Source organism: Suncus etruscus, chromosome 10 (assembly GCF_024139225.1).
Source record: "Suncus etruscus isolate mSunEtr1 chromosome 10, mSunEtr1.pri.cur, whole genome shotgun sequence".
NCBI classification, from domain to species: Eukaryota; Metazoa; Chordata; class Mammalia; order Eulipotyphla; family Soricidae; genus Suncus; species Suncus etruscus.
Window position 1 is genome coordinate 84,142,847 of NC_064857.1, and position 23,345 is coordinate 84,166,191.

At 52.1% G+C, this 23,345-nt stretch overlaps 1 protein-coding gene across 1 annotated transcript; it reads left to right on the forward strand.

The window, feature by feature from the left end:
• Nucleotides 1-921: 921 nt before the first annotated feature.
• Nucleotides 922-22,118, forward strand: RPAP1 (RNA polymerase II associated protein 1). The gene is made up of 25 exons (XM_049782140.1): nt 922-981; nt 6,120-6,352; nt 6,672-6,820; nt 7,084-7,173; nt 8,355-8,475; nt 8,960-9,178; nt 10,405-10,557; nt 11,802-11,917; nt 12,322-12,420; nt 13,049-13,150; nt 13,286-13,453; nt 13,871-14,050; nt 14,143-14,277; nt 14,375-14,545; nt 15,080-15,237; nt 15,741-15,893; nt 15,997-16,189; nt 16,519-16,628; nt 17,018-17,213; nt 17,365-17,517; nt 17,803-17,945; nt 18,869-19,625; nt 21,193-21,369; nt 21,515-21,574; nt 21,759-22,118. The coding sequence occupies exons 2-25, from the start codon at nt 6,196-6,198 to the stop codon at nt 21,918-21,920; spliced, it is 4,122 nt and encodes a 1,373-aa protein (XP_049638097.1). The 5' UTR covers nt 922-981; nt 6,120-6,195; the 3' UTR covers nt 21,921-22,118.
• The last annotated feature ends 1,227 nt before the right edge of the window (nt 22,119-23,345 follow it).

A 23,345-nucleotide genomic window follows, 5' to 3' on the forward strand; every position in this document is an offset into this window, starting at 1 on the left:
CACTCCTGGCTTAGGGGACCATATCTAATGGCAAAGAGCAACATAGGTATACATTGTGCAAAGTGAGAACATTAACTCTAGCACACTCTGTCTGTCTGTCTCTCTCTCTCTTCTGCCCCATAGCATGGTTGTTGTTGTAGTTGTTGTTATTTTGGTTTTTGGGTCACATCCAGCAGCTCTCAGGGTTTACTCCTGGCTCTATGCTCAGAAATCGTTCCTGGCAGGCTCAGGGATGCCGGGATTCGAACCACCAACCTTCTGCATGCAAGGCAAACGCCTTACCTCCATGCTATCTCTCCAGCCCATAGCACGGTTTTATATTTGTTTTGTTGTTGTGGGGTTTGTTTTATTTTTCTGCACTGCCCAGATGGATGGAACTCAGGTCTTAGACACAACAAAAGACATTGCATTTTGCTCTGAGCAGCACCCCGAGTCCAGAGAGACTGGTGTGAACAAAGAAAGATCTGGAAGGGGGAATCAAATTGCAGGCAAGGAGGCAACTTTTCTTCTTCAGCCATCACTTTTCCTGCGGTGCTTCTTTCCCTGGATGTCGCCTGTTTTCTTTTCTCTCTCAGGGTCGTCCATAAATAAACACGAGGAGAAGATCATCTTGGTGGTTTTTACGTGGTGCCTGTGGGTGTGAGTGGTCAGAGCAGAAAGACCTCGGGCGACCTGGGCCAGGAATGTCAAGTGTGTCCACAGGCCAGTCAGCCTAGCCCAAAGCTAGCTGGGTGGCGGCAGAGTAAGACTCGCGCATGCGCAAACCCGGGAAGCCGAGCGCAAGTGGGCGGGGCCAGCCCGGGCGGGGCGTGGTCATGTCGCAGGGAGACCTGAGAAGGCGGAAGGGGCGGGGCTCGCGCGCGGCAAGATGGCGGCGCCCAGGAGACCTCCTAGCCCGTGAGCGGTAGAGGCTGAAGCAGCGGCTTCTGGGCACGAAGCGTAGGCGTGGAGTGTCCCGGGCCTCTTGCGGACTTGGCCCGAGTGAGTCGTCTCTCTGCACGCAGCCTCTTTGGCGCGGAGGTCTCGGGTTCGACTATCCCTGGCGGGATAGCATGGCCTCAGACTGGGGGGCTGATTGATGCATCCGTCGCTCGGGGGGTTCTGGAGCTCCTGGGAAGGCCCGAGCGGGTCCGGAGGGCTCGGGGATCCGGCTGCAAAGGGGCAGCGCCAGAGGTTTGCCCAGAGGCCTAGGAGGAAAACATTGTTAAAGGGGGGCGGACGGGCCGGAGAGAGAGCACAGTGGCGTTTGCCTTGCAAGCAGCCGATCCAGGACCAAACAAAGGTGGTTGGTTTGAATCCCGGTGTCCCATATGGTCCCCCGTGCCTGCCAGGAGCTATTTCTGAGCAGGCAGCCGGAGTAACCCCTGAGCACCGCCGGGTTTGGCCCAAAAAACAAAAAAAAAAGGGGGGGGGGGCCGGAGAGATAGCATGGAAGTAAGGCGTTTGCCTTGCATGCAGAAGGACGATGGTTCGAATCCCGGCATCCCATAAAGTCCCCTGAGCCTGCCAGAAGCGATTTCTGAGTGTAGAGTCAAGAGTGACCCCTGAGCACTGCCGGGTGTGTGACCCCAAAACAAAAAGAAAGAAAACGTTGTTAGCTCTCATTGGATTGCAAGTTGCCCTCCATAAGGTGTGATTGAACTTATTCTTTGTGTTCCCCTTTTTTTCCCCTAGCACGCGTTGACCCAGAACAGGTTTGGAGGTTTGTTGGGGGAAAACGTCTTGGAGACTTTCCTTGAGGCTGAAATAATCGCCTTTTATTTCTTGAGACTTTACAGGCCCTGTGGTAGATAGGACCTTTGCATATGGGAAGTTTTTTTGTTTTATTTTTAATTGGGGTATCTTTTTTTTTTTTTTTTTTTGGTTTTTGGGCCACACCTGGCATTGCTCAGGGGTTACTCCTGGCTGCCTGCTCAGAAATAGCTCCTGGCGGGCACGGGGGACCATATGGGACACCAGGATTCGAACCAACCACCTTTGGTCCTGGATCGGCTGCTTGCAAGGCAAACACAGCTGTGCTATCTCTCCTGGCCCGGGGTATCATTATCATTATTATTATTATTATTTGTTTTTTTGTTTTTGGATCACACCGGCAGCGCTCAGGGGTTACTTCTGGCTCTAAGCTCAGAAATCTCTCCTGGCAGGCTTGGGGGACCATATGGGATGCCGGGATTCGAACCACCATCCACCCTGGATCAGCTGCTGCGTGCAAGGCAAATGCCCTTCTGCTGTGCTATCTCGTGGGCCTCCCCGGGTATCATTATTTATAGCTTTGCTTTCGCTCTAGAGAGCCTAGCTTCTAAGGAAGAAGTTCCAAACAAACCACACAGTTTGAAGATAAACTCTTGGGCCAACCGGAAATTTTTGTTTCTTTTTTTTTTTTTTTTGTGGTTTTTGGGTCACACCCGGCAGTGCTCAGGGGTTATTCCTGGCTCCAGGCTCAGAAATTGCTCCTGGCAGGCACGGGAGGACCATATATGGGACGCCGGGATTCGAACCGATGACCTCCTGCATGAGAGGCAAACGCCTTACCTCCATGCTATCTCTCCGGCCCAAATTTTTGTTTCTTAATTAGCATATGGTCACATAACATAACAGTGCTCAGGGGTTACTCCTGGCTCTATGCTCAGAAATCGCCTCTGGCAGGCTCAGAAGACCATATGGGATGCCAGGATTCGAACCACCGTCCTTATGCATGCAAGGCAAATGCCCTACCTCCATGCTATCTGTTCGGGCTCCCCGTTTTTTTTTGTAAATATATTTCCATATATTTTTAGCTTAGCTAAAATAAATAATACATTGCTTATAAATAATGTATAATATAAAATAAATAATATATTGCTTAGCTTTATACCTCGGAGTAGCATTAATAGTGATTAATATTGTAATAGTAATTAACTTTATAATTAGTAACTATTTTATTTTTACAGCAGCTGCCACACTGCTTTCCATAATGGTTGTACCACTTTATTTTCACACATAAAACTATATGTAGATATGCTAATTTCCTCATATCCTTGCTAATATATTATGTTTGTTTTTCTTTGTTTAGAGCCTTCCTATTGAGTATAGAATGGTATCTCACTATGATTCCATTTACATTTTCCTGTTGATTCATGAATTTGACCTTTTATTTTTCCATGTGCTTGTTTGGTCACTCATATATCTTACTTGGCAAAATGTCTGTTTAAATTTGTTGCCCAGGGTCAGAGAGAGAGAGAGAGTTAAATGGACTGCTATCTATACTGTGTATTTACAAACCTGATTCCATCCCTAGCACTACAAGATCTCCTGAGCTGGAACTGACAGGAACAAGTTCTGGGCACAGAGTTGGGAGTAGTCCCTGATGTGTGGCTCAAAAAATAAAACAACAGCAACAACAACAACAAAAAATAAATGAAAATTTCTGTCCTTTACTCATTCATTTGTTCATACAGCCTCCCAACCAGTACTCAGGGACCCAGATGCCTCTCTCAGCCATATACTGGTAAAATGGTTAAGTCTGGTGATAGGTGCTTCTTGGGCTCAGCAGGGGTTATCAGAGCTAGACCCTTAGGTGCTTAGGGGACCATACAAGGATAGGGATTAAACTCAGTCTCCACAAGTCAGGCAGGCATGTGCTTCAGTCCTTTCAACTGCTTTACAAGCCCTGTCTGCACATCCAGGTCTTTCTTCTTACTTTCTCTTGCCATACTCCGTTCCTACTTTTTTTGTTGTTTTGTTTTTGGGCCACACCCGGCGGTGCTCAGGGGTTACTCCTGGCTGTCTGCTCAGAAATAGCTCCTGATAGGCACGGGGGACCGTATGGGACACCGGGATTTGAACCAATCATTCCTACTTTCTCCTTCTGAGGTTCATCCCATTCCCTGCCTGCCCATTTTTCAGTTGGGTTCGTTGTCATTTCATTATTTCTTTACATAGTCTGTGTGTAGGTCCTTTACCAAATACATTGGTTTTTGTTATGTCTTATAATTCCACCCACTGTGCTTTGAACCAACTCCAGGTTCTGTGCTCAAGGATCTCCCCTGGCAGGCTCAGGGGACCAAATAAGGTACCAGAATACCTGGGTTAACTATAATCAAGGCAAATGCCCTACCTGCTATGCAATCTCTCTGGTCTCATATATGGTTTTAAATTGCCTCATACATACTGGCTGTCCTGGAGATCACATGCTCTGTTGCAATGTCAGGGGTCCAGATAACATAGCTTTAGGAGCCTTACATGTGGGCAGCTACAATGACTAACTCTTGGCCTTGCACTTAAAAGTAAGGCTTTTATTTGGGTGGGGGATTGGGTCTCACTCAGTAGCATTCAGGAGTTACTCCTGGCTCTGTACTCAGAAATCATTCCTGGTAGGCTTGGGAGACCATATGGGATGCCAGGGATTGAGCCCGCTTTGATCAGCCATGTGCAAGGCAAATGCTCACCTGTGTTATTGCTCTGGCCTAAGGCAGGCTTTTTTTTGGAGACCATACCCAGAGGTGCTCAGAGGTTACTCCTAGCTCTATACTCAGAAATCACTCCTGCCAGGCTTGGGGAACCATATGGGATAATGGGGATTGAACCTCAGTGGGTCCCAGGTTGGTTCTGTGCAAGACCCTATTGCTGTACTGTCGTTCTGGTGCCCCAAGGCAGCCTTTTTTTTGGGGGGGGGGCCCACACCCGTTTGATGCTCAGGGGTTACTCCTTGCTAAGCTCTCAGAAATTGCCCCTGGCTTAGGGGGACCATATGGGACACCGGGGGATCGAACCTCGGTCCTTCCTTGGCTAGCGCTTGCAAGGCAGACACCTTACCTCTAGTGCCACCTCACCGGTCCCTCTTTTCACTTATTGTTTGTTTTTGGTTTATACCTGGTAGCTCAGAGGCTACCTGGCAGGCTTGGAGAACCATATAGGATGATGGAGATTGAACCTTGATTGGCTGCTTGTGAGGCAAATACTCTACACATTATACTATAACTCTAGCCCCTATTTTACTTTGTGGGCTACACTTTATTATGCTCAGGGGACAGTGTAGAACTGGGATGGAACCAGGGCTCCTGCATGCCATGCACAAGCCAGGTACTAGCTCTGTGTACTAACTCCCTGTTCTAAGACACTCTTAGATACATAATCTTCCCATGACCCCTGGAATTATTTTCTTTATTTTTCAGGTTTTCTTTGCTCATGTGTAAAAAATAGAAGTAAGTATTGGGGCCAGAGTGATAGCATAGCAGTAAGCATTCAGCTGACCTGGGACGGATCCGGGTTCAATCTCCAACATCTCATATGGTCCTTGCCTGCCAGAAGTGATTTCTTTTTTTGTTTTTGTTTTTGGGCCATACCAGGTGACGCTCAAAGATTACTCCTGGCTATGCACTCAGAAATCGTCCCTAGCTTGGGGGACCATATGAGACGCCGGGGGATTGAACTGAGATCTGACCTAGGCTAGCATGTGCAAGACAGATGCCTTGCATCACTCCGGCCTCCCAGAAGTGATTTCTGAGACAAGAGCCTGGAGTAACCCCTGAGCACTGCCAGATGTGGCCCAAAATGGTAAAAAAAAACAACAACATCATCTATGTATTGATCTTTTATATCCCATGCTTTTTTTTTTTTTTTTGATTTTTGGGCCACACCCGGTAACGCTCAGGGGTTACTCCTGGCTATGTGCTTAGAAGTTGCTCCTGGCTTGGGGGACCATATGGGACGCCGGGGATCGAACTGTGGTCCGTCCAAGGCTAGTGCAGGCAAGGCAGGCACCTTACCTCTTGCGCCACCGCCCGGCCCCTTTTTTTTTTTTTTTTAATAATTTGAATACCCTTAGCTCAGGCAAATTTCTTTTTTCCTCAGTTTAATGGAAAACCACTGCTCCCTGTTATGACACATTTATCTGCCTGTCCCCGATAGCATTTCCCTAGTTCCCCTCTGGTTTTTCCTGAGAGTGTTACCATGCGCAGATTATAAGCAACCTAAGTTAGCAGTAAATATTGTTGCTAGGCAGATGACATCAGTGTGAGCTAAATAGGAATGATACTAAAGTATGACCGAGGAGGCTTGAGCGGCCATGATAAGGAAGAGTCTCTGGTGTACAGTAATGAGAACCAGGCAAAGGGACTCATCATCTCTGTTGCTTTCAGGGGTAAACGAGAGGGCACGCCCACCAAGGAGCAGTGCTGGCAAGATTCCCACAGAGGAGGCGGCTGGAGCTTCAAGATGTTGGCAAGGCCAAAGCCAGGAGAGTCTGAGGGGGACCTGCTACGCTTCCAGAGTCAGTTTCTGGCAGCTGGAGCAGCCCCAGCGGTGCAGTTGGTGCAAAAAGGAAGCCGGGGCAGGGGAGATGCTCCCTCGAGGGATTTGGTAATGCTGGATGGTGAGTGGCATTGGAGCAAAGCCAGGCCTCACCCCCCCACCCCGGGCCTACCGTTCTTTGGGGTGTCATGGCCCTCTCTTCTCTCCAGAAAGATAATAGCTCAAAGAGCTTCAATATCCTGCACATGGTGGCAGAGCCAGGAACAAATACAAAAATGAGAACCTGGGCCCCGATAGTACAGTGGGCAGGGTGCTTGCCTTGCAGGTAGCAGACCAGTATCTGACCTCCAGTGCCCATGTTGCCTCAGAGCCCACCAGGAGTGGTCCTCTCTCTCTAACCAATAAGAGACAGGAGTTCTCATGGCTGCTCTCTCCCTCAGATCTTCCTGATGTGCCCCCAGCTTTGGTGCCTGCTCCTGCAAAGAAAGCCAGGCCCAGCGTCAGGGGGTCCCTGCCTGCCCCCGAGGATCCCGAGGAGAGTCTGAACAGGCATGATCAGCACATCACTGCCGTCTTGACCAAGATCATTGTGCGTTGCACACAGCTGAACAGGCTGAGGTGTCCAAGGTGGCTGAGGCCACTAAGGTGTTGGGTGGGGGTGGCAGGCCTGTCAACAGATGATGACTCAGATGGGACTCTAGGCACAGGCTAGCATCACCAGGCCCTGAGGAGAAAGGTGGGCTGATACACTTCTGGAGCAGGCTGTGACTGCCTGTGATGGGGGCGCTAGTGGGGGAAGCTGCCAGCCTGGGGAAGTCACCGCCCTCACTGTCCTGTACTTTGTGACTCTAGGAACGAGATACAAGTTCAGTGACTGTGAATCTGCCCATGCCCAGCGGTGTGGCTTTCCCTCCTGTGTTCCATCGCTCGCAGGAAAGACAGGTGGGAAATGGGGAGGGGTAGGGTAGAGGGCAGCTGAGTTCTCATAGCACCTCCTCTGAGGTATCAGGCCCATTGTTCACGTGAGGAAACTGGACCCCCAAAGAGGTGGACATTTTGTTCAATGTGCCCTAATAGATGGAATAACCAAAAACCCCTCAGGGCCTGTCAGCCCTGTTCTCTCTCCAGCTCTGGAGGGCAGCTAGTAATCCTGGAGACTAAGCAAAGTTCTTGTTTGTTTGGGTCACACCTGGCAGTGCTCAGAGGTTATTCCTGGCTCTATGCTCAGAAATCGCCCCTGGCAGTCACAGGGGACCATATGGGATTCGAATCAACATTCTTTTGCATGCAAGGCAAACACCCTACCTTCATGCTATCTCTCCAACCCCTGAGCAAAGTTCTTTATTTTGTTTTTGTTTTGGAGCCATACCCCAAGGCTTAATCCTGGCTCTGTGCTCAAGGATCACTCCTGGTGGGCTCTGTGGCAATATGGACACTGGAGGTCAGACTCTGGTCTGCTACATGCAAGGCAAGCACCCTGCCCACTGTACTTTCCTTCTGGGCCCAGGTTCTCACTTTTGTATTTGTTTCTGGCTCTATGCTCAGGGATCACTTCTGATTGGGTTCCAGAAATCGTAAGTGGCACAGGGACCAGACCTGGGCTATATGCAAATGCCTTACCCACTGTACTATCTCTCAGGCCCCCATAGAGACCCTTTATTTCTTTTTTGTTTGTTTGTTTTTGTTTTTGGGTCACACCTGGCCGTTCTGTTACTCCTGGCTCTACGATCAGAAATCGCTCCTGGCAGGCTCAGGGTACCATATGGGATGCCGGGATTCCAACCACTAACCTTCTGCATTCAAGGCAAACACCTTACCTCCATGCTATCTCTCTGGCCCAAGACCCTTTATTTCTTTGTTCCAGTGACGATCTTTTTTTTGGTTTTTGGGTCACACCCAGCGTTGCTCAGGGGTCACTCCTGGCCGTCCGCTCAGAAATAGCTCCTGGCAGGCACGGGGGACCATATGGGACACCGGGATTCGAACCAGCCACCTTTGGTCCTGGATGGGCTGCTTGCAAGGCAAACGCCGCTGTGCTATCTTCTGGGCCCTCCAGTGACGATCTTGATGTAAAGAGGTTGTAAAGAAAATGGTCACTTGGGTTTTCCTTTTTGTTCCCCCAGGGGAAGCCAGCAGCATCTGGTAAGAGAAGTATCTTTGCCCAGGAAATCGCGGCAAGGAGAGTGTCTGAAGCCAGGCTGTCACCCCAAAGTGACACCAAGTCCACGCTGGCCCCAGCGCAGGGTGAGTGGATCATCCTTTTAATATAACATGGTCACCGTCTATTTGGGAAACCTAAGAAGGATGTAGGAGTCCATGGGGTGGACTCCCAGTGGATGGATGAGGGTGATTTCAGAATAGATGTGCTCAGAGACGGCTCTGATCTGAGTCTTCTCCATCTCAGACTGGACGAGCAACTGAAACCTCTGAGAATGCTGATCAAATCCCCACTCAGAGTGTGAGGTCTGGGGAGTGGGGTCCACCTCTGGGTCTTGGGTGCAGGGCGAAGGAAACAGGTGGGCATCTCCAGAGTCTGCCAGGCTGCCTTGACAGACATCTGGAAGAACAGAATACAGGCTCCTTCTCTGGAAGACTATTCTGGAGAGGGCCCCCGAAGTCAGCCCCAGGGTTCCTGTCTAAGAGAGCTTAGGCCTCTATTTGTCTTCAGGGCTAGTAGGATTAGTGTGGGGAGGATCCAGAACGGGGAAAAAAGACTCAATACTTTTAGGTACTGTGACCTTTCAAGAGTCACCTTCAGGAAAGCAGAGCTGCCAGCTTCCAAACAGCCCCAACTTCCAGGGACCTCACCTGGTCACAGGCACCGGGCTCAGAAGCCAGGAGGCCAAGCAGGAGGCCCAGACCATCCATGAAGAGAACATAGCACGACTCCAAGCCATGGCACCTGAGGAGATCCTGCAGGAGCAGAGGCTCTTGCTGGCACAGCTCGGTATGGATATAGCTCAACACCAGCCTCATTTTCAATCACAGGGATGCAAGCTTGGGGCTGCTTTTTACCAAAGGTCCTTGCTCTCCAGCCCACAGAGGCCTGTATCTCCGATACATGCTTCATTCTTTCCTTACACAGTTCTTGTTAGATTATGGGTATGCTAAACTCATGAATTTACGGACAAAGATAGAGGCTCAAAGCAGGGATCCTCACCACCACCAACCCCCCTTACTCATGTTGTAGGCCAGGAACTCGGGTGACACACAAATCCAAGTTGGTTGGACTCCCTCCTGTGACAGCTCCAGATTTCCATTCTCTGACCCCACCCAAGACCCTTCTCCATCCTTTCTGCTCACTAAAACTGTGGCGCCAAGTCAGTCTTACTTTAGACTATCTAGTACCTAGCAAGAACATAGCCATTTGGTTCTTTTCATTTTTTATTTTATTTTATTTTATTTATTTATTTTTTTTTTTTGGGCCATACCCGTTTGATGCTCAGTGGTTACTCCTGGCTAAGCGCTCAGAAATTGCCCCTGGCTTGGGGGGACCATATGGGACGCTGGGGAATCAAACCGCGGTCCTTCCTTGGCTAGCGCTTGCAAGGCAGACACCTTGCCTCTAGCGCCACCTCACCGGCCCCACCATTTGATTCTTAGTGAATGTTTGTTGAATACATAAGCAGAGAACTGGAGTTAATGGGTACATACAGTGAGTCAGGCAGTACTCCTGACACACCAGGAGTAATCACTGAGCAGTACTGAATGTGACTCCCTATGCTCTACTCTCAAAGAGCTAAGGAAAAAATTTAGGGTGAACAGGAACCTTAGTGTTTGCTTAGAGAGTCCAGTGGATAGGATGCTTGCCTTTCACATGGCCAACCTGAGTTTGATCCCTGGTTTGTCATGTAGTCCTCCACCTTCAGGAATAATTCCTAGATACAGAGCCAGGAATAACCCATGAGCATCAGTGTGTGACCCAAAAACAAACCGAAGAAACACATTTAGTGGAAAGTAAACAATACTAGATGCCTTCTCTTTGGACCCTGCCAACACCATATTTGTCCCACAGCCATTATGTCTCTGAGCTTGCCCCCAGGCCAGACAGGCTTCAAGGAGGGAAAATAACCCCAACAGGGCTTAGGGATGGGCCGGGTCACAGGGTGTCTGGGCCTTAGGCATGTGGAATCTGGCAGGTCTTAGACCCATTTTCCCCTCCACTTACTCTAGATCCCAGTCTGGTCGCCTTCTTGAAATCTCGTAGATGCGCCAAGGAGCAACCAACGAAGATGACCAAGGAGGAACAGCAGCCCGAGGGATCCTCGACAGCAGTCACTGAGAAGGAGCCCAGGAAAGAAGACGGACTGCAACCAAGTACCCCAGGTTGGGAAGAGGCATTATCTGTAGGGGAGCAGAAACAGAGGGAAGGGCTCAGGTACTAGAGCACATGCTCCCTATGTGAGAGCTTCGAATTTCATCCCCTGTGGTTCTCAGCACTGTCAGATGTGATGCAAGAAGAAGGAAGAACAGGTGTGGGTGGGGTGGGGAGGAGGGAGATCTGGGAAATTGGTGGTGGGAATCTTGTACTGGTGAAGGGGGGTGTTCTTTACACGACTGTAATCATACAACTACAATCATATTTGTAATAACGGTGTTTAAATAAAGATAATTTAAAAAAGAAGAAGATGGAAGGGGAAGCATTGCTCTTCTGGGCCTTAACAGATAGGAAAAGGATTGTTTCTCATGGGACCTCTGACACTGACCTTCCTTATTAGGCTTTCGACCCTCTTTTTTTTTTTTTGTTTTTGGGCCACACCCGGTGATGCTCAGGGGTTACTCCTGGCTATGCGCTCAGAAGTCGCTCCTGGCTTGGGGGACCATATGGGACACCGGGGGATCGAACCGCGGTCCATCCAAGGCTAGCGCAGGCAAGGCAGACACCTTACCTCTAGCGCCACCGCCCGTCCCCGGCTTCCGACCCTCTTAACAGCTGAGCAGCCAAGCCCTCAGTCACTAACTTATGCAACCCAGTGCCAAGTCCTTCTGTCCCACAATACCTTCTACCTGTGCCCTCAGCATTAGGGCCGGGGGCCAGGGGGGATGAAAGACTTGATCTTAGGAACATGCTGGCCCTGAACAGGAAGGCCAATGGGTACAGTGATTTTCCAGGACTTGGTTATTTGATTAGTGCTTTGCCTAAGAGGAAATGAAATTAGGAGGCCCAGGATCCTCCAGCCCCTTGAATTGCAGCAGCCATGCTGTGAGCTGGAGTGAAGGTATGTGAGGAAGGAGGGTGTTAGGGGTGCACTTCTCACACCACTCCACCCCTGATGGTCCCATTGACCCCCTCCTATTGAGTCAGTGCTTGAGAACAGTTTTCCCCCACTGTATATGGTCTCACCTCCTCCCAGGCTTCTCCTTCCTCCCTCCCTTTCTTCTTTCTTCTTTCCCCCATCCTCCTCAGGGCCTATAAGGTACTGGAGCTCAAGACTGTTCTGCCCCTTTCAACATTCATCTGTTGCCCAGGACCATGTCACTGAGCCATAGCTGGAGCAGCTGAGGAGTGATGATGGTCTCACCATGACTGATCAGTGAGTCTCTGAGGAAATTTTCTTGCATCCCTCCAGCTCCGGCACTGCCTGTGACGCCCCACAAGGAGTGGCTGCACATGGACACAGTGGAGCTGGACAAGCTACACTGGACCCAAGACTTGCCCCCACTTCGGCAACAGCAGACCCAGGAGGTAAACCCAAGCTGGGGGTGTGGGACGGGGCTGCAGCCCCTGGTGTCAGTGCGTAGGCCTTTTTAAGCCTGTCTTTTTTTTTTATTATTTTTTTTATTTTTTGGTTTTTTGGTTTTTGGGTCACACCCGGCAGCACTCAGGGGTTACTCCTGGCTCTATGCTCAGAAATTGCTCCTGGCAGGCTCGGGGGACCATATGGGATGCCGGGATTCGAACCACCATCCTTCTGCATCTAAGGCAAACGCCTTACCGCTATGCTATCTCTCCGGCCCCTAAGCCTGTCTTTTAAGTGCACAACCTGCTCTCATTCTGCCAGTCCTCAGGGGAGTCCCGCTCTAGTCAGAGGGAGTCAGGGCCTCTGTCCGGGGAGGAGACACCCAGCCTGTGCTTCTCTCTTCCTCCAGCGCATGCAGGCCCGGTTCAATCTCCAAGGAGAGCTACTGGCCCCCGATGCTGACCTGCCCACCCACCTAGGCCTGCACCACCATGGGGAGGAGGCTGAGGTGAGTCTAGGTGCTTTTAGTAAGCAAATGCTTTGCTTTGCTCTGACTTCTTGCTAGGCATGTTCTGGGTACCCTACCTGATTTTGCTAGTCATAGGTTGTGAGGAGGCACCTTTCTCCTTAGCCCCAGCATTCTCATCCAGTGCCAGAACCTGCCACTTCTCTGTCCCTTCCCACAGTTTTTCCTAGGTAAGGGGCTGTCATCACTTCCTGTCTCCTGCCCTCTGTGCCCTGCTATTCATGCCTGCAGCATCACCCCACTGACCTCACCCAGATCACACTAGCCTCGTATGTTCCCTGCACACTCTGGGCTTATAGGTCTTTTTGTGTCCTGAAGGCCTAGACTTGTTGGTCCCTGCTAGGCTCAGTCCCTCTCACTCCTGCTGCACCCTCCCACCATGCCCCAAGTCCTCGCTACCCCCAATCTAGTTCTGAGGTTCCCCAACACCTACAGACAAACACTGACTACTGTGGCACTCTAAGCAAGCTTTCTCTGTACCTTTCAAGGGAAGGGAAGAAGAGGAGCCATATACTTAGCTCAGCCTGATTGCAGACATAGGGCATTGTGTGTCTTTTGGGGGGGGAATTACCCCATATCTGGTTGACTCTCACGTTTCATCCCCGTGCAGAGAGCGGGGTATTCCCTGCAGGAGCTCTTCCACCTGACACGCAGCCAAGTGTCCCAGCAGAGAGCCCTGGCGCTACATGTGCTGGCCCAGGTCATCAGCAGGGTGAGTGGGGGCCCAGCCCTGACATTGCTTACTGGGGGGGTCCTGCAGGAATAGGGAACTTCCTGGTTCCCAGATGACGATCGAAGGGCATAGCCCCGTGACTTCGGCATCTTGTTTCTTCCTCTTGTTCCCAAGGCCAGGGCCGGAGAATTTGGGGACCGCCTGGTGGGCAGTGTCTTGCGCCTCCTTTTGGATGCTGGCTTCCTTTTCCTGCTGCGCTTCTCACTGGATGACCGAGTAGATGGGGTCATTGCTGCTGCCCTTCACGCTCTTCGGGCTCTGCTTGTGGCCCCTGGAGATGAGGTACAGAGAAAGGGGCCTAGCTCCCTTGGGTCCTGCCCAGGGGACTGAGTCTTGGCTGGGTGAGCAGAGGTTAAGACACCCCATAAAAAAAAAAAAAGACACCCCATGGCTGGAGCGATAGAACAGTGGGCTGAGGAGGGTACTTGCCTTGCAGTCAGCTGACCGAGATTCGATTTCCAGCATCCCATATGGTTCCCTGAACTCACTAGGAGTGACCCCTGAGCACAGAGCCAGGAGTAAGCCCTAAGCACTTCCAGGTGTGGCTCAAAAACATACACAAAAGAGGCCATTCCTTGGACCCGTGCACAGCACATTGCTGTACATTGCTGGGCTTGTGGAGACACCTCTTCTCTACACCACTCCTGGGCACATTTTCTGTCCTGACCTCTAGCTCCTCTTTACCCTACTCCCTGGCAGGAGCTCCTAGACAGCGCCTTCTCCTGGTACCATGGAGCACTGGTGTTTCCTCTGATGCCCAGCCAGGAGGACCAGGATGCTGAGGACGAGGATGAAGAGCTGCCAGTGGAAAAGGCAAAGAAGGGCCCAGGGGAGGGTACTCGGCCTCCATCTGATCTGGCCCGACATGATGTCATCAAGGTAGGACATTGTCAGGTTGGGTGCAGGTGCAGTCCCCGCCAGGTAAGTGTTGGGCAGGAGGGGTCATCAGGGCCTGTGTCCTCCATCTCCAGGGGCTGCTGGCCACCAACCTGCTGCCCCGGTTGCGCTATGTGCTGGAGGTGACTCTCCCAGCTCCCTCTGTTGTCCTTGACATCCTGGCCGTGCTCATTCGTCTGGCTCGACATTCTTTGGAGTCAGCCACAAGGGTGAGAATGATGGGCTAGGCTAGATAATGGGTAAAAACCGTGGGCCTGGCCTAGAGTCATCCCCCAACTCCTCTCTTTCCACCCCACACCTCCCCAGGTCTTAGAGTGCCCTCGGTTGATAGAGACTGTGGTTCGAGAGTTTCTACCCACTAACTGGGTTCCAGTGGGGGCCGGTCCTGCCCCCAATCTACACCGAGTGCCCTGTGCTTCTGCCATGAAGCTGCTCCGTGTCTTGGCCACGGCTGGCAGGAACATTGCTGCCCGACTGGTGAGCAGGACCCAGGCCAGAAGTGGGGGGATGAGTCAAGGTGGGCTGTGGTCCAGCTCCTCTGCACCTTTCTTCCTTCTCTTTTTTTTTGAGGGGGGGGTGGTCACACCTGGCAGCGCTCAGAAATCGCACCTGGCAAGCTCAGGGGAGCATATGGGATGCCAGGATTCGAACCACTGTCCTTCTGCATGCAAGGCAAACGCCCTATCTCCATGCTATCTCTCTGGCCCTTTCTTCTTTCTTGGGAAGGCCACCAAGGTCACTAGGCAGGGTCTGGTCACTAGAGCCAGGTCTCATAGCCCTGATCCTGGGCTGCGGATAAATGGATTCATGCTGGATCACAGAGCCCTATGGAGTGCACCTCTCCCTATAGCCAGGAACCTCAGGAGAGCACCTGGCCAGTTACAGGGTGGATGGGGGTGATGCTCATCTTCCTGCACAAGAGGGACCCACAAGGAGCAGAGTGAGACAGCAGTGGTGTCTTGGGCCTTGACCACTCACTGACCCTAATCCCCAGACTCTGTCCACCTCCAGTTGAGCAGCTTTGATCTCCGGAGCCGTCTATGCCGCTTTCTGGCCGAAGTGCCTCAGGAACTGGCCCTGCCTGAGGAGGAAGCAGAGATGCTGAACACTGAAGCCCTTCGCTTCTGGGCTGTGGCTGCCTCCTATGGCCTGGCCAGAGACCTGTACAGGTGAGGGAGCCTCAGCAGGTGCTCAGTGCTTCTGACTATAGCTGAGAACCTAACTGTGGCAAAAGTTTCCAGCTTGGGATGAGAGAAGTCCAACAGGGGTTAAGTTAGAGTGCCCTTATCACCATATATGGACTCCTGAGCCCTACTCAAAGTGATTCCTGAGCACAGTCAGGAGTCAGCCCTGAGTACTGCCAGGTGTGGAAACAAATGGTTTCTACCTTGAGAACCCTGTGGAGAAGGGAGCAGAAGGTGGGGGCCCATGCCAGAGGAAAATGGGGCCGTTGCTGCTAGCATTTTGTGTGAACATGGATATCCTGGAGAACGAGTGCCAGGGCTCTGTTGAGAGAGGGTGCCATGGAACACCCCTGACTGTTGGCCCTATTCCTGCCCTCTGAAGTCCCTTGAAAGTGGCCTGCCTGGGCCCTCCTGCTCCCCATCCCCGTCCCTGCAGACCCTGCCAATTCTTTTCCATCTTCATTAAGCGACCACCATGTCATCCCCAGGGAGCTATATCCCATCCTGGTGCGGGCCCTGCAGACCATTCCTCGGGAGCTGGCCGCCCAGCCCCCGAAGCCCCTGGCCATGCAGCGTGTTGCTTCACTGCTCACCACCCTCACTCAGCTGACCCTGGCTGCCAGTGACCCTGCACCCAGCAGGTAGGTGCTCTTGCAGATCTTTCCCCAGGACTTGCTGTCCAGAGCTGCTGGCCAGACAGAGCTGTTTCTTCCTCCTCACCAGGACCCTTCTCACACCTTATAGGAATAATACTGCTGAGGCCAGCCCTTCTCCGCTCTCCTGGACGCAGGTGTGCGGCCTCCAGCCTCTGGTGGAGCCGTGTCTCAGACAGGCCTTGGAGTCTCTGCCTAGGCCCGAGGAGTGGCACACACTGGGCCCAGTGCCTGTCGCTTGCCTGCTCTTCCTTGACGCCTACTACCAGGCCTGGAGCCAGCAAGTAAGTGTGACGTCTGTCCACCCCCACGTTTGATGGCTCACCCTGTCTCCCCAGCCCCCACTTTCCCACCCACTGACCCTTCCCCTCTCCACCTCCATATCCAGCTGCATTTCCAGGAACTGTGCTGGTGGAGACCAGGAATCCCTTGTAGCAGCTCCATCTTTCTTGGGACCCCGATCCCCCTTGGGTGATTTCTCTCCCTTTGGTGGGTCAGAGGCTGGAGCCTTCCCATGCAGAGTCTTTGGGCTGGAGATGGTGGGCAGGGCCTGGGCACCAGGACAGGGCAAAGGGCATCCCAGCTGCCAGTCCATGGAACCCCTTGCTTACAGCCCAGCATATGCTCAGAGGATTGGCTTCAGGACATGGAACGCGTGTCAGAGGATCTGCTAAGGCCCCTGTTGTGCCAGCCCTCGCTGGCCCGCCTGTGCCAGGACCTTCGGTATATCCAAATGCTATTTTCTTTTTTCTTTTTTTTTTTTTTTTTGGGCCACACCCAGCGTTGCTCAGGGGTTACTCCTGGCTGTCTGCTCAGAAATAGCTCCTGGCAGGCACGGGGGACCATATGGGACACCGGGATTCGAACCAACCACCTTTGGTCCTGGATCGGCTGCTTGCAAGGCAAACGCCACTGTGCTATCTCTCCGGGCCCCCAAATGCTATTTTCAATAATGGGGGGGGGGCGTATTTTCTGGGAGATTCCCAGCTCTGGGTGGAACCTCCATTCTGAGGGATGTCGGATTCCTGGCTGGCAACGGTGGTGCCTCTGAGGCAGGTGGGCACTAGTCCACCTAGGGCCAGAGACCCTTAGCTTCTCCCTTCTGCTTCCAGACGCTGTTCCCCTCTCTGCAACCCACAGTCCTGTGTGCCGGGCCCTGAGGTGCTCCTGAGCCTCCCATCTCTGAGCTGCGCTGGAGGCTACCTACCCCTCAGCCTGCTAGGTTCCACCTCACCCTTCCCGTTCCTCACGGCCCTCCTCGCTCTCTGCAGCACCTTGACCCGCATCCACAAGGGGTTGTGTGGCCAGGTGAGGCTGGTGAACAGGGCAGGAACCAGAGAGAGGCCAAATGTATCCAGGAGGAAGCCCTTCTTTATCAGCTCCACTCTTCTGAGCTGGGGGAGGAGGCAGTGACCTGGGGACCCCTCCCACCGGAACTGAACTAGGTGGTTCTTTCCAGCTGGCTGCCCTGCTGGCTGCCCCCGGACTCCAGGACTACTTTCAGCAGTGTGTGACCCCCATGCCTGCTCCACAGCTCACCCCCTTCTCGTCATGGGCTCTGCACCATGAGTACCACCTACAGTACCTGGCACTTGTCCTGGCCCAACGAGCCGTAAGTGACTTGTCCTTTAAATGCATTCTCTCTCTCTCTCTCTCTCTCTCTCTCTCTCTCTCTCTCTCTCTCCCCTCTTCCTCCTCCCCTCTCCCTTCTCTTTTCACACCCTCCTCTCCCTCCCCCTTCTGCAGCCTATCTTCCATGCTTGGGCTTCCATGCTTTTTCCCCATCATTGTCTCTGCTCACCACCAGCTCCCTCCCACCCCCCCCCACCCCGTTGCCTTCCCACCCTGGCCCCTCTCATCTCCTCAGCTCAGTCACCACTTGCTGTTCTGTCCCCAGGCCACATTCCAGGCAGTGTCCGCACCCAGTGCTGCCCTCCTTCACCACCTGGCCTTGGCCCTACTGAGCCGGCTGCTGCCTGGAAGCGAGCATCTCTCCCACGAGCTGCTGCTGAGCTGCGTGTTCCGGCCCGAGTTCCTCCCGTGAGCCCTTCAGCTGTGCTGGGTTCAAGGGGACAGGATTTACACTTTTCTTGTGGTATACTCTGACCTCTCCCAGCATCTGTTTCTTCCTGGTGTGCTGAGACCGAAGCTAACTGCAGGAGGGGGTTATTCAGACACTGGTTTGACCATATAACTGAAAACAGGGACCTGGACCAAAGAGCTCAGTAGCTGAGCATCTTCATTGCATGCAGGAGACCTGGAATCCCCAGCACTGCACGAATCCCTGAGCACTAATGGGAGTGACCCCCAAGCACTGAAGCAGGAGCCCCTGGTCACTGCAGGGTGTGATCTCAATTAATTCTCTCCCACCCAAATAAGAGACATGAGCTTTGCACAAGTGATAATTAACGGCTGTGGGGGCCAGAGCCGTAGCGCAAGCAGTAAATCGTCTGCCTGTGTCACATATGGTTCCCCCAGCCAGGAGCGATTTCTGAGCACATAGCCAGAAGTAACCCCTGAGCGTCACAGGGTGTGGCCCAAAAAAAGCTGAGGAGTCAAAAAAGAAACAAAACAAAACAAAACAAAAGGGCCCGGAGAGATAGCACAGCGGTGTGCAGCCGATCCAAGACCAAAGGTGGTTGGTTCGAATCCCTGGTATCCCATATGGTCCCCCGTGCCTGCCAGGAGCTATTTCTGAGCAGACAGCCAGGAGTAACCCCTGAGCACCGCCGGGTGTGGCCCCCCCCCCAAAAAAAAAAAAAAGGCTGAGGGGTCACCTGAGGAACACTGCTGATCCTGAAGTCCCTCTTCTTAAAGGCAACACACACTGCCTGGGAGATTTTAGAAGGCTCAGGGAGGCGCAGGATGGGATGTTAGAGCCCCTGGAAAGCCTGCAGAGCTAACAGGGTCTGTACAGTGGTGTGGTTCCAGCCCTCATTTTTGGCTTTGGTGTTCCGTTACAGGGAAAGAGCATCTGGAGGTCCGGAGGCAGCTGATTTCTCTGATCAGCTCTCCTTGGGGAACAGCCAGGATCTTGGGAGTGGACGAGGGGCTCTTCTCACTCAGGCCTGCCAGGACCTTCCCAGCATTCGCAGCTGCTACCTTGCCCACTGCTCCTTAGCCCGAGCCAGCCTGCTCGCCTCCCAAGCCATCCACCGAGGGCAGCTGCAGCAGGTGACCAGTCTGATGCTACCAGTGTCCAAGGAGCCGCTGCTGCCCACCGACTGGCCGTTCCTGCCCCTGCTTCGCCTCTATCACCAGGCCTCAGACCCCCGTTTGGGGATCCCTCCCTCTGACACTATGGGCACAGCCTGGCGAGCCCTGCAGTGGGTGCTCATTCTGGAGAGCTGGCGCCCTCAGGTCCTCTGGGCTGTGTCTCCTGCCGCCCGCCTGGCACGGCTCATGTGTGTGTTCTTGGTGGACAGTGAGCTGTTTCGGGAGACCCCCATACAAAACCTGGTGGCAACCCTCGTGGCCCAGCTCTGCCAGCCTGAAGTCCTGCCAAATCTCCAACTGGACTGCCCACTCGCTGGCCTGGCATCTTTCCCTGACCTTTATGCCAGCCTGCTGGAGCACTTTGAGGCCGTGTCGTTTGGGGATCAGCTTTTTGGGACACTGGTCCTCCTTCCCCTGCAGCGTCGATTCAGTGTCACCTTGCGCCTTGCCCTCTTTGGCGAGCACGTGGGAGCCTTGAGAGCCCTGGGCCTACCTCTGTCCAAGGTACTGCTGCCCTCAGTCTACACAGGCATCCTTAGCTAATCTGAGAGAGGGGAATGTGGTCTCGGTGTAGTGAGGGGCTTTGGCTGGCCTTGGATTCCCTCAGATCAATTCTTTCCTCTTGGGGGCTTTGAGAAATGAAGAGAACCCAGGAAATGGGTCAAGGACAGTACCAAGCATATAGTAGGTATTGATTTAGGTGGGGGATATTGGGGGCACACCCAGCTATACTTAGGGCCTATTCCTTTATTTGGGGGGGGGGTCACACCCAGCAGCACTCAGGGGTTACTCCTGGCTCTAAGCTCAGAAATCGCTCCTGGCAGGCTCAGGGGACCATATGGGATGCTGGGTTCGAACCACAAACCACTGTCTTTCTGCATGTAAGGCAAACACCCTGCCTCCGTGCTATCTCTCCGGCCCCAGGGCCTATTCCTGACTCTGCTCAGGAATGACCCCTGGTGGTGCTTGGGATTCAGACTGTATGATACTTGTATGATCCCTCTGGCATTTTATCCTTTTTAGAACTCATGTATTTTATAGAATATAATTCCTGCATAATAATTTCTTCCTTCAGTATTACAAGTCCCATATCACTATGCATGCTAGGAAGGAGATATATCTTTTTTATATATAATAATAATCTGTGCTAGAGCCAAAGAGGAATTCAATGAGCTAAGTCCATATTTGCATGCAGGAGATTCATGTTGGATGCCTGTAGTATGTGGTTGCCTGAATATCCTGGAAGCAACCCCAGAGCACAGCTGGGAGTAGCTCCTAAGCATTGCCAGGCCTGGCCTCCAAGCAAAACCAAAAAAATAACATTTCATTAAGTGTGGTCTGGTTATGGTTATCAGAACTCCTAGGGCTAGAAAGATAATACAGTGGGTAGAGTGCTTGCATGCAATGCTTGTGTTTCTGCCCTCTGCTATCTCCGCAGCCCAAAACTGAACTTTTGAAAGATTTGCTATTTTCACTGAGCTTAAATTTGGGGGGGGGGGCCGGCGAGGTGGCACTAGAGGTAAGGTGTCTGCCTTGCAAGCGCTAGCCAAGGATCAGGACCGCGGTTCGATCCCCTGGCGTCCCATATGGTCCCCCCAAACCAGGGGCAATTTCTGAGCGCTTAGCCAGGAGTAACCCCTGAGCATCAAACGGTGTGGCCCGAAAAACCAAAAAAAAAAAATTTTTTTTTGTTTTTGTTTTTTGAGTCACATCTGGCAGTACTCAAGGGTTACTCCTGGCTCTATGCTTAGAAATCATTCCTGGCAGGCTCAGGGGACCATATGGGATGCCAGGATTCAATTCACCGTCCTTCTGCATACAAGACAAACACCCTACCTCCATGCTATCTCCCACCCCATAGCTTAATATTAAATATTACTATTTGAGAGTTTTCATCTACCAAGAAGTGAGGAGTAGAAGCAAAAACTCAAAACAACTTTCCCACATTCCCTACTTCATTTCCCGGAAGGTCGTGATGGGGATTGAATGCCCAAGCAGAGGCTGGACATTCTCCCATTACCATCCCGCCTGCCCACCTTACATCCTCACAGTGTATCTTTCTCTGTCACAGTTGCCTGTGCCCCTGGAATACTACACCAGCCCCCCTGAGGACAGCCTGGCCCTTCTGCAGCTCTACTTCCGGGCTCTGGTGACCCACATGCTCAGACCATGCTGGTGCCCAGTGCTCTATGCTGTGGCTGTGGCTCATATCAACAGCTTCATCTTCTCCCAGGATCCCAAGAGCTCGGTAAGTCCCCACAGACAAGGAGTGGGAGGGAGCCTGCAATGCACTGTGATGGAGCTGCCTAGGCCAGCTGGGTTCAGGAATGACAGGCTGGCATGGCCAGCAGCAGGTACCAACTGACTCCGCACTATCCCTGTTCTGCTTCTAGGATGAAGTGAAGGCCGCCCGCAGGAGTATGCTGCAGAAAACGTGGCTGCTGGCCGATGAGGTAGAAGGGGCAATTCCTGGAGGTTGGGAGAATATAGGACCTTAGGGGCCTTGAATGTGATCCATTAAGGTTTGATCTCCAGCACCAAATATAATTCCTTGAGCTTGACCAGGTGTGTATCCCCGAGACAGTGTCTTAACAGGTCCCCACTCACTTCCTCATGGGGATTCTTCTCTCTTTTCAGGGGCCCCGGCAGCACCTCCTGCACTACAAACTCCCTAATTCTGCCTGCCCGGAGGGCTTTGAGCTCTATCCGCAGTTGCCCCCTGTGCGGCAGCAGTACCTGCAGAGCCTCACCTCAGAGATGCAGCAGAATGAGGCATCAGAGCCATTCCCGGTGAAGTGAGAGCACCAGTGTCTAGGACTTGCCCACAGATGCCTACCCAGATGGGCCAGAACACCAGAGAGAAGAGATTTTTCTTCCTGGCAACAGGCCGAACTTCTCTGGACTTGCCCCAATCCCCAGTTAGACCCTGAGAGCTGGAGTTCAGGGTCTGAGACCTTTGGGGTTTGTGCTGGGAGTGAAGGTGACAAGCATTCATCTTTTTTTTTTTTTTTTTTTTTTTTGTGATTTTTTGGGTCACACCCGGCAGTGCTCAGGGGTTACTCCTGGCTCCATGCTCAGAAATTGCTCCTGGCAGGCATGGGGGACCATATGGGACACCGGGATTCGAACTGATGACCTTCTGCATGAAAGGCAAACACCTTACCTCCATGCTATCTCTCCGGCCCCAAGCATTCATCTTTTTAGGGAAAAAATGGACTTGATTCACTTCTCTTTGTCCTTCATGACCCTGGGCAGAATATTTAAATATTGTAGTTGGATGTTGACATTTAAAGGGATTTTTAGGAGCTTGGGTCAGTGAGATAGTATAGCAGGTAGTGTATTTGCCTTGCTTGTGGCAGACCCAGGTTCGATCCCTGGTAGCCCTTACGGTCCTTGGTGCTCTGCTGGAATGATTACAGAGCTCAGAGCCAAGAGTAATTCCAGAGTGTAGCAAAAAAAGAAAACACCAACAAAAGAATTTTTAGGGTCCAGAGATAAGATATATTGGGTATTGGGTGGGGCAATTGCTTTGCACAACAGCTGACACAGATTTGATTCCCAGCATCCCAATTCTCAGCATCTCTGAGCACCAACAGGATTGAGTAACCTCTGGGTATCATCAGGTGTGATTCCAAAACCAAAAATAAGATAAAAGGTCTGGTTTGGATCCCCGTCATCCCTTGTGGTTCCCTGAGTCTGCCAGGAGCAATTTCTGAGCACAGAGCCAGGAGTAACCCCTGAGCACTGCCAGATGTGGTCCAAAAACAAACAAAAATCAACAATGGTTTCTATACAATAAAATTTTTTAAAAAATGAAAAGGATTTTTATCTCCTGGGAATGTCTTATCAAGATTGGCAAAGAAGGTGGGGTCCATTAGCTGGGAGAAGCAGAAGCACTGTGAAAGAAGTGCAAGGAGTCCTGGGTGAGTGATGGCTGGGAACCACAAAAATGTGGAACATGGGGCCGGGTGGTGGCGCTAAAGGTAAGGCGCCTGCCTTGCCTGCGCTAGCCTTGGACGGACCGCGGTTCGATCCCCGGGTGTCCCATATGGTCCCCCAAGCCAGGAGCAACTTCTGAGCACATAGCCAGGAGTAACCCCTGAGCATCACCGGGTGTGGCCCAAAAACCAAAAAAAAAAAAATGTGGAACTTCCTTATGAGGGGAATTAGTGAAGATGGTGCTTTTAGATAGACCCCAGTTGCTTAGAGTCTCATGTCCCTGAA